The sequence below is a fragment of the Rhea pennata genome, chromosome 27 (assembly GCF_028389875.1).
Source record: "Rhea pennata isolate bPtePen1 chromosome 27, bPtePen1.pri, whole genome shotgun sequence".
Classification (NCBI taxonomy): domain Eukaryota; kingdom Metazoa; phylum Chordata; class Aves; order Rheiformes; family Rheidae; genus Rhea; species Rhea pennata.
Window position 1 is genome coordinate 5,073,219 of NC_084689.1, and position 10,463 is coordinate 5,083,681.

Below are 10,463 nucleotides of genomic sequence, written 5' to 3' on the forward strand. Positions count from 1 at the left end.
GCCTGTTTATATGTTCAGGGATCCACCGAACCTGCTCGGGATGTTCTGCAGCGCCAAAGCCCTCGGGGGACAACAGCCGGCGTGATGTGGGGTTAGCACAAAAGCTCGCTTGCTTTTAATCCTTTTTCTCTTGTGTCTCCCTACAGGGAAGAACCTCTACACGAATGAATACGTAGCTATTAAATTGGTGAGTCCTTTCTCTTCCCTCCTCGGGTTGTCGACGGGGGCTGATGTTTGGGCCACCTGGGAAGGTGATTGCTCAGCCAGCCCAGCCTGTGAACGTGAGTCAAGCTGAACAAGTTGCTGTTCTCTCCTTCAAGGAACCCATCAAATCCCGGGCCCCCCAACTGCACCTGGAGTATCGATTCTACAAACAGCTCGGCAATGCAGGTACGGGGCCAGGGCCGTGCTGCTCGGAAGGGGAGGCTTTGTACAAACACGACTGTGCAACTTCGCTCCTCGGCCTAAGCTGCCCATCTGCTCAGCTGAGAGAGGCTGATTGTACACAGAGCCACATCTAATCTCTGATCCCTTTTTATTTAGTTCCTTTCTCCCCGCCTCCCCTGCGGCAGAGTCAGGGGTGCAGATGGAGCTGCCTCCTTCGCCCTCGTGCCAGAGCAGAGCAGACCTGGGCTGTCCGTGGCATGGAGGGAGGGTGGTGCAGAGAGCCCCCGCTGCCAGCATCCCCCACCCTGGCTCCGGAAATAGTGTGGCCATGACAGCGTGGTCCTGCAGCGACCGCTGATGGCCCTGGCTCCGTCTCTTGCAGAAGGAATTCCTCAGGTTTACTACTTTGGCCCCTGTGGGAAGTACAACGCCATGGTGTTGGAGCTGCTAGGACCCAGCCTGGAAGACCTCTTTGATCTGTGTGATCGGACCTTCACGCTCAAGACTGTCCTGATGATCGCGATCCAGCTGGTGAGCACAGTGCTGCGCCTCGCGTGCCGCTCTGCGCGGCTCCCCCAAGCCACCCTGCAGAAGAGGGGCGATATGTGGGCAGGGAGGCCGGGCTCTGTCAGGATCCAGCAGGGAAGAGGAGGGATAGGAGGGATGAGGAGGGCCAGAGGAGACGCTGCCCGCTGGGAGTCACTGCCCTCTCCGTGCCTCACCTTCTCCGTGATGTAAGAGCGATGTGGGGAGCGCTGTTAACTGTGTCCCCAAGCCTGGATTGTGCCAGGTGGTGCCGCAGCCCCAACAAGGTGGCTCTGGCCAGCCTGTCCCCGTGGCAGGGCTCTGCCTCACCCTCACACAGCCCCTCTCTGAGCACAGGCGACCGTCCCTCGCCAGAGACGCGGCCAGCCCGAGCTTGTCCTACAGGGCTGGAGGACCTATTCTGCCCGTCCCGTTGCCCTAGTTCAACACAGCTCGAGGGGAGGACTGCCAGGGAGCTGCTGGCCCAGGGCAAGGGATGCCAGGAGCACAGCGAGGGCCAGCTGCTGTGGGACAACCTTTAGGCACAGGCGGAGCCAGGGGCACCTGGGAAAGGTCAACCAACCCGGTGCTGGTATCAAAGACATCAGGGCTCAATCTAGAGACCTCAGAGGTTTCACGTAATGAGGATTATGTTACTTTGAGCTTTAAAAAATGCCTCAAAGCACTAGGGAAGGAGGTGGGAGGTTTTCCTGGACTGATTCGCAGGACAGGCATACCCCTGCAGACCTCAGTGGTGCTCGCCCTGCTCGGTCCTGGCATCTGAGCAGGACTGGGCCCAGGGGACGAGGGTGAGGGGAGCTAGGTCTGCGGCTTGCAATCCAGCGCGCCTCCGCCGCAGTGCTGATGTCCCCCTCTGCGCCCGCAGATCACACGGATGGAGTACGTCCACACCAAAAGCCTAATATACAGAGACGTCAAGCCAGAGAACTTCCTGGTGGGGCGGCCGGGCAGCAAGCGGCAGCACACCATCCACATCATCGATTTTGGCCTGGCCAAAGAGTATATTGACCCCGAGACCAAAAAACACATCCCCTACCGAGAGCACAAGAGCCTGACAGGGACAGCACGTTACATGAGCATCAACACCCACCTTGGGAAAGGTGAGCGCACGCTGGCCCGTGCAGCCTCTCTGCCCCACGGGAGAGGGAAGGGGGCGGAGGGGTGCGAGCTCCCCGCTGCCGGAGATGGAGCTGGAGGAAAACTGCCTCTCCTGCTCTTCAGCCTGGGGTGCTCTTCAGCAGGGGATGTGGGGTGCTGCCAGGGCTGGAGGGGACAAGGGAGACGGGCAGGGAAGATGGCCGTGCTAGGAACGTGCCCGTGACTTGTTTCTCCCCATGCAGAACAAAGCCGCAGGGATGACCTGGAAGCGTTAGGGCACATGTTTATGTACTTCCTCCGCGGGAGCCTTCCTTGGCAAGGCCTCAAGGTAACTGCCAGCTCCTGCTCTCCCTGGGAATGGCTGCTCCCTGGCGTGAGCAGCGTCAGGGTCCATGGGGGAGGCCCTAAGGGTGCAAGAGAGTCTGCTGAGTAACTGCAGGCACTGCAGGATCCTCTTGGGGAAGAGCAGTCACTCCCTGGTCCTGTGGGGCGGGGGGAGCCCTCAAATTCCCTTGAACCCTGGGGACCAGTGGCAGCTCCTTTCTCGTGGCGCTAGGCACAGTACAAAGGCTGGGGACGTGGACCCGGGGCTGAGACCCTGGAACCGAGCTCCCCAGCGTTCACCTGCAGACTTGCCCTGGGTGAGGGGATTCCCTGGGATTGAGCTTTCACTGTTACCTGGAAAAGGGGGACCAATACCCCATTTGTTATCCGATGGCACCCAGCACCGCCTTCTCTCCTGGAGACGCGTCCAGCCCTTGCGCTGACCTGCTCCTTTTCCTCTGCCAGGCTGACACGTTAAAGGAAAGGTATCAGAAGATCGGTGACACAAAGAGAGCCACGCCGGTGGAGGTGCTCTGTGAGAACTTCCCAGGTGAGGGCACTGTGTGTGGCTTGTCCCCATACCCCAGCCTGGCCCCCAGTCCCAAGTGCCTGCTGGCTTGGCACCTCATCCCTCCGCCCAAATTGAGCCCAGTCTGTCCCCGCAGAGGAGATGGCCACGTACCTGCGCTACGTACGGCGGCTGGATTTCTTTGAGAAGCCGGACTATGACTACCTGCGGAAGCTCTTCACAGACTTGTTCGAGAGGAACGGTTACGTGTTCGACTATGAATATGACTGGGCAGGGAAACCACTGGTGAGTGGAGAGGGAGCCGCTGGCGGACGGAGGGTGCTGACGAGACGGGGGGCCCCAGGGTACCGGAGGAGAGACGGCTGATGTGGCTGGGAGTCAGCGTGGTCCGTGGCAGCGGCCAGGGAAGACGCAGAGTCATCCCCACTGCACCCTTCCATTCCTGAGAGATCAACTTCACCTGTCTTCACTTGACACGAGCAGCCAACTCCAAACCTGGGCTGCGGTGCCTCTGCGTTAAAGCTGTGACAAAGAAGTTTGAGCCTTACTAGAGACAAGGGAAACCCAAGAGTTGAGCTGGCACCTGGGCTCCCACCACGAGCACCTCCATGGGCTCTTCGCAGCCCCACCAGGCATGGGGCTGCTGGGGCTAGAGCTGGGGCTGAGATTGGGCCCCGATTCTGGCGGGGGGGGAGTTCAGTGCTAGCGGTGGCGGGCGGCGGGAGAGCGGCTGGGCCACGGCTGATGTTGTTGTCGTGTCCCCAGCCCACCCCCATCGGCACGATGCACAGCGAGGTGCAGGTGCAGCCGCCAAACAGAGACAAAGCACAGCCACACACCAAACACCAGGTGAGCGATGGCGCTGCCCCGGCGGGCGCCCGGGACCGCGGACGTGCGCAGCTCGGGCGTCTAACCCACAGGCCCTGGCAGGGCCTCTGCGTGGAGGCAGAGACCGGGGCATCTCTTTTACCCCAGTGCGGTCCATGGGAGAGCTTCCTCTCTGCAGATCTGGGTCTGTGGCTCACGGGGGACCCAGGACCTGTGTCTGTGGGGCCAGACAGCCTGGTGGGAGCGGAAGGAAGCAGCTGGGGGAGGCTGTAGCACAGCTGGGAAGCGCCAGGCCTGGCCTGCAGCTAGCAAGCTGTGAGGTTTAGCCCTGGCCAGGAGGTGGGTGCTGGCATGGTACAGGCTGAGCCACCTCCGCATGGAGGACAGTGGTCCCGGTGCCGTATGCCCACTGAAGAAGCTGGGCCTGTGCGCTGTGGCACCGTGCCACTTCTCTTGTATGATTGGGATGGGGACGTGGGACGAGGGAGAGGGGTGTTAGGGACTTGGGGAGGATTTGCGGGGCTGCTCGGCAGCGTGTAGCCCCCGCTGAGCAGCGTGTGCCCCTGTGCCGGAGAGGGGGCCAGCTTCACCTGGAGCCAGCAGGGCGCCTGGGGCCAAGCCTGGAGCTGCTCTGGGGCAGAGGGGTGGGTGCAGGCAGCACCCAGTCTGCAAGGCTGCAGGAGAGCAGCACACGGTCCCCGAGCATCCCAGCCCTGGCCTCTGGTGTCACAGCCTGTCCATACCCTCGCACAGGGAACGTGGCTTTGGGACCGCTGCTGTTCGGGAGCAGAGCTCACGCGTTTCCCCACCGCTCCTGCGCAGACCCTCATCCTCTTGGCTCGACCCTCCAAGGGGAGCAGAGCAGCTGCGAAAGGGCTGCTGGAGCGGCGGGTGCAGCCCCCCGATCCCCCTCGCCAGTGTGTCCCTCGCATCTCCGAGCTGAGCGCGGGGAGCCTGGCACGGCCCTGGCTCTCGCTGGCTGGCAGCTGGGCAGCGCTTCTTTACGGAGAGGGGAACGTTTCCAAAGCACCTCTGGCTCATCCCTGGGAACCTGTTCCCAGGGAGATCTGCTCTCTGCCTCCAGCTGCTGAGAAATGCCGTTAGACTTGAAGACGGTGGAAGAAGCAAAGCACGAAACGCCCGTAGCGATAGGGGCAACATGAGAGCAGCTTCCACCCCGGGGCTCCGAGGCCCCCCAGCACCCGCAGGGCTGTGTCACGTTCGCCGTAGCGAGGGTTTGGCGATCCCTTGCTGCCCTCCGGTTGCGGCGCGGCTCGGTTCCTCGCAGTCGCCCCGTGAGGACCCCCGTCTGCCTCCGACCGCTGCGCTCGCGGGAGAGCATCGGCGATGCCGCCTCGACCCACCTGCCTTTTCCCGCGCGGCGAGCACCCTGCTGTCCCAACGGGCTTCGAAGCGCAGCGATGCCACCCCCCGCGGCGGCACGGCCCCGGGCTGCTCGGAGCGAGTGTGCCCGGGGCGCGCGTGGGAGCGCGTGGGTGCGCGGCGCGATGGGTGCGCACCCCGCGGCGGTGGCTTGCAGGGGCTCCTGCGGGGAGCCGCCGGGGCGATGCCGTCCGACTGCCTCTCCGCAATCACCAACTCGAGCTGCTCTGGTCATGGTTTTGCTTTTGCATGTCTTATTTTATCAACTCCTTTTGCCACTCCTCCCGCCCTCTCCCTCCACGTCTCCTTTCTCTTCCCCATTCTTCCTCTTTTTCTTTTCTTTTGTTTCTTTTCGTTCTGTTCCTCCTGCCTGTCGCGAGCAGCCTCCCGAGGGGACGGAGTTGTGGGATCCTCAGGCCGGTGGGCAGCCTGCCGAGGAGCCTTTGGGAGCTCAGCTGGCGGCCGGCAGGCTCGGGGGGTCCGTCCAGGTACATGCAACCACGCGCCGAGGGCAGGGGCGGGCACGCGAGGGGGCCCATCCGGCCGGCGCCACGAGCCCTGCCGCGACCCTGCCTGCGCGTCCGCGGGCAAGGCGAGGGGTGTCCGGCAGCCGTGCTGCGGCGCCAGCCCCTTCCCTCTGCTCCGGGCCGGCGTAAGGGCTCTCGCGCTCCCGGGATCTCGCCGAGGATGCGACTTAGGGACACGCGGGCTGCGCTTGCCGGCGCCGTGGCGCGCAGGGCCTTGCTGGCGGCTGGCGCGGCGCTGCCGGGGGCGCCCTGGCTGCCGCTGGTGGCGCTCGGAGGACGGGCTGGCCGCTGGCTCCGCGCCACGCGATGGCACGAGCGGCTGGGCAGGCGTCAAGCTCTGCCCGGCAGCGCTCAGCGCCGTGATGTTACCCCCGGGGGGGGCGGATTTGCCCTGGTCTCCATCACTCGAATGGAGCGAAGGCTTCGAGCCCTGCTGCTTGTCCCCTTCCCTGGGCAGTCCTTGGCATCGTCCCCCCCACGACCACCACCACCGCCTCCATCCTGCACCCGTGCCGTCGGCTCACTGGCCTCGCGGCCCCTCCGCCACTCGCCTCGCGGCCCGCACTGCTCCCGGAGCGCCGGTGGGGCCTCCGTGCCGGGCTGCGGCAGGGCCCCCCCCGACACCTTGTCTTGGCCTCCTTCTGCGGCTGCTTCTTCGTCTCCTCCTCTGGCTCTGCTTCCATCCCCGCTGGCTGCTCCTGCCTCCGCTGCTCCCGCGGGCTGCTCCGGGCCGGGCTGGGGTGGGGGGATCTCATCCGCGGCGGCGGCGCTCGGCGCTGCCCGTCGTGTCCGGCACCCGTCCTTGCAGCCGGCTGCAGGGCCGGCTCGCGCTCTGCCTCGCTCTCCCCGGATCGTGTCCCCGCGCGGAGACGGTGGCTGTCCCTGCTCTCGCTGTGGCCAACCTCCCTCCCGTGCTGCGGCGGCGGCAGGGGGGGGGAAGCCGGGGATGGGTGTGGGGGGGGCTCAGGGCTTCGCTCGGGCTGGTTCGGCCTGAATTAGCCCTGCCGGGGCGGCGGCGGCGGCTGCGTCCGTCGGGTGAGTCCGGGGCGGAGCGGCCTGGCGCTCCTGTGGCCTTGGCGCCCCCCCCCCCCCCATGTTGTGCCCAGCCTTGCTGGGGGGGGGGAGGAAGGGGCACAGTTTGGGCAAGGGCCGACTGGGCGCCTGGGGAGCCCCCCTGTCCCGGCTGGGGGTGGGCCCTGGCTCCTGGAACCCCCCCAAACTGTATGTGTGTGTTTGGGGGGGGGGGGGGGGCAGGCCGCCGGCCGGGTGGTTTCTGGGCGCCGACGGAGGCCTCCTCCGGCAGCTCCGAGCCGGGCCGCTCGGGGCAGGGAGGCCCTGGCAGCTCCGGGGCCGGGGCCGGGGCCGGGGGGGAGGCAGCAGCAGCCGGGGCGGCGGAGTGGGGAAGGGTTTTGGGTGGTGGGGGGGGGGGGGGGGGGAGGAAACGGGGATGGGGAGCGACCCCCGTGCCGTGCCCGGCGCTGACGCCCGCCTCTCCCCAGGTGATGAGCTCCACCAACGGCGAGCTGAACACGGACGACCCGACCGCGGGCCATTCGAACGCCCCCATCACGGCGCCCACCGAGGTGGAGGTGACGGACGATACAAAGTAAGGAGGGGGCTCCCCCCCTACCCCAACACGCACCCTGCAGACCCCCACCCCGGGCACCCTGCCTCGCCCGGCACCCCACCGAGGCGCCCGCGCCGGAGCTGGGGGGGGGGCTCGCGGCGGCGCCCGGGCTCTGACGCCGGCGTGCGGGGCTGGGGGGGTTTCTCCTTGCTCGCGCAGGTGCTGCTGTTTCTTCAAGAGAAGGAAGAGGAAAACCACCAAGCGGCGGAAGTGAGCTGCCGGGGCCCGGCGGAGCGGCGTGCGCGATGGCTCCTCTGCCTCCGGCCGCGGCCGGATCGATGGCTCGGGCGGCGCGGAGACGCCGGGCGGCTTCGCCACGGCTCGGCCGGAGCCGCGGGCCGGGGGCTGGAGCGGGGGGGCCGGGCGGCCTCCCCCCCAGCCCGGCGCCCCGCGCGCAGGCGGGGAGCGGGGCCTCCCCAAACTGCTTGTCCTTCCCGCCGCTCGCCCGGCGCGGGGCCGTTTACTCGAACCAAGCCCGACTTCGCTGAAGTTCCTGCCTCCGTCAAAAAGAAGAAAAAACAAAAAAGAAAAAAAAAAAAGGAAAAGAAACCGAAACAAATCCGCAGCGTCACTTGCTTTTGAGTCTATAACTAGTTTGAAAACAGGGATCAACTCTACAGACGCTAAACCGTCGCTGTCTTAGAAGAAGCAGAAGACAAAGTCGAGAGCGGTGGGCTAAGGAGGATTTTTTTTTTTTTTTTTTTCTCCTGTTGCTTCTTTGTCTCTTAAGTTAATTTAAAGTGAGTCTCGGTGCAGAGTGCTGAGTCGTCAGTCTTTGACCGTCATCTTCAGTGTTACCAAATTCTGCCTTTTTTTTTTTTTTTTTCCCTCTCTTTAGGGGCCATCCCCATCCCACCCCCACCCTCCCCGGTCGCTCCCCTTTTGGTTCCCCCTCCTCTTTCGGTGAAACCCTCCAGTGACGAGCGGCGCCAGGTCGCTGGGACGGCGCCCGGCGGTGAGGGCGGGAGGGCAACTCGGTTGCGCTTCGTTTTTCCGACGCACTTTGGCTAGCAATATACAGGCACGCGGCCAGGGCAGCGCTGCCCGCGGGCGGCCGCGGGCCGCCTGGCCGAGACCAAAGGAAGGGACCCGTGAAGGGACGTTGCAGGACAAGGTAGAAAAAAAAAGAGCGAGAAATAGTTGTATGTCTTACCGCTGCCTCTGCGATGTCTTAGGGCGCACGGGGCCGGCTTTGGGCCTGCAGCAGCTTGAGGTGGTTTGAGCAGCAGCACGGGGCGGGCAGCGGTGCTGCAGCCGCCTGTCACTGGAGTCGATTTATTGGGCTCAGTTTGTTTTAAAAAAAAAAAAAAAAAAAGAACCCACGAACCATTTGCCATTTGTCCGGGCTCCCGGACGTGGCCGAGTGCCACGCGGCGACCGCGAGCGCCGTGGTGCTGGAGCCGCTCGTGAGCGGCTGGTGCCAGCGGGGGCTTTTCCCGGCCGCCCCAGGGCTTGGCCTGATCCCCGGGCAGTTGTAAACTGGATTTTTAGCACTGGTCACCCCCCATGCGTGTGTACACACCCACCCACCCACCCACCCACCCCCACACACACCCTGGGCCACTACAGCTTTCCCACGCGACGTCACCCACGCGCTGGTGTGTGTGTTGCTCACGACATTCGGGGGAGGGGGTGTTGGGAGGGGGCACGCTTGTATTTACTAAACCCCTGTTGTTTTGCCCTGATGGAGGGGCCGGAGCCATGCTGAGATCGGGGTGGGAGGGGAGGACAGGCGCGCGTGTGACACCAGGGGCTCTGAACCACGGGACAGTCGTCCCGCTGTCTGCCCCCCCTCCCCACTCCCCCCCCCCCCCCCCCCAGGGCCAGCGCAAGGCTGCGGCCCCCTCTTCTTCCTTGCTTCAGGATTTAACCCGCCTGTGGCCAGGTCCCGGCTGAGCCTTCGGCCCTGCTGCGGTACCGGCTCCAGCGGGCAGGGACGGGGCGGCCAGGGCAGCCCGACTGGTGCCAGCGCGGTGGCACCGCCGCACGGAGGGGGAGCCGGGGGGGGGGGGGGGGGGATGACGTGCAACGGTTGCCCTTGGTTCTCCAGCAAGGCAACCAAATTAAAATAAAATAAAACAATCGCCTTAAATCTTCACCGGGAGCGGCTCCCTTCTCAGCGCGTCGCTTCGGACAAAGCCGGGTGGAGGCCGAAGAGGAGCCGCGGCGGCGGGAGCCTCCCCGCCTGCGCTGCCGGTGCGACCTCGCCGCTGCCGCCACGGCCGGGACAGGGATCCGGCCCCGCGCGCCACGGCGCCCTTCCAGCCGGGAGGCCAAAGCCTGAGATTGTACTCCAAAGCCGGGGGGGGGGGGGGGGGGCAGGGGGCAGCGCGAGTCTAGTTATTGCTTTAAAACAAAAAAAGTGTACAGAAATTGCATTTAAATTTCTCGGATGCTTCCTTGAAGCCATAGAATTTAGGGGCTTTTTTTTTAAAAAAAAAAAAAAAAAGGAAAAAAGAAAAATTATTATAAATAATAATAATAAAAAGAAAAATCCTTAAAAACCCTCTGCTTTCTTCTGTGCTCCGTTGCATGGCCCTGGGGGTGGGGACGTGGCTGAGCACCCTCTGCACCCAGCCCCCGTACCCAGCAGCAGCTCCGCTCGTCCGCCGCACGCTGCACCGCGTCTTTGGAGCGGGACTGGCCCGTCAGCCGCTCTGAACCACTGCTCCGGCGCATGCGGCCCGTGGTGGGACGTGGGCGATGGGTCCCGGCCCAGCTCCTTGGCCCCAGTCCTGGTCCTTCTGGCCCTGTCCACCCATCTGCTCGCTAGCACCCAGGGGCGGGCAGGGGAGAGCTCTAGGTCTCGGCCGACGCGCCAGCGAGCTGCCAAAAGCCACTTCGCTGGGGCGCAGCCGGGTGGCGAGAGCTGCTCCTCCCCCGGCCCGGCTCTGCCCCCGTGATCTCCGGCAAGGGGACCCATGTCCCACTGCAGGAGACGGGAGCCCCTTCGCCCCAAAGCGGGTGCCAGCTTCCAGCGAGGGCCCTCTGAAGGACACAGTGGCATCAAAAATCTTCCATCGCGGTTAAAAAAATTTCAGTGTTGAAATGAGAGCCTACCTCTGACACAGACCTCAAGGGAGGGAATGCGCCCGCTTGGCCCCAGCAGCTCCTCCGACCCGGAGAAACAGCGGCTCCGCGGTGCCGCGTCCTTCTGCGGCCACCTCAGGGCTTCCTCCCCGCCCTCCTCCCAGGACCTCCAGGATCCCGGGCT

At 64.7% G+C, this 10,463-nt stretch overlaps 1 protein-coding gene across 5 annotated transcripts in view; it reads left to right on the forward strand.

The window, feature by feature from the left end:
• The window catches only part of CSNK1G2 (casein kinase 1 gamma 2), a 50,316-nt gene extending 42,310 nt beyond the window's left edge, over positions 1-8,006 (forward strand). For 4 of the 5 annotated variants that reach the window (XM_062596611.1, XM_062596610.1, XM_062596614.1 and 1 more), the window contains exons 3-13: positions 147-187; positions 321-390; positions 770-918; positions 1,799-2,033; positions 2,274-2,359; positions 2,821-2,905; positions 3,021-3,169; positions 3,650-3,733; positions 5,479-5,583; positions 7,122-7,228; positions 7,409-8,006. In XM_062596611.1, coding sequence (XP_062452595.1) covers positions 147-187; positions 321-390; positions 770-918; positions 1,799-2,033; positions 2,274-2,359; positions 2,821-2,905; positions 3,021-3,169; positions 3,650-3,733; positions 5,479-5,583; positions 7,122-7,228; positions 7,409-7,463 — 1,166 coding nt within the window. In that variant the 3' untranslated portion in view covers positions 7,464-8,006. The remainder of the gene's footprint in view (positions 1-146; positions 188-320; positions 391-769; positions 919-1,798; positions 2,034-2,273; positions 2,360-2,820; positions 2,906-3,020; positions 3,170-3,649; positions 3,734-5,478; positions 5,584-7,121; positions 7,229-7,408) is intronic. The other variant, XM_062596615.1, reaches the window with a different exon arrangement.
• Positions 8,007-10,463: the final 2,457 nt, after the last annotated feature.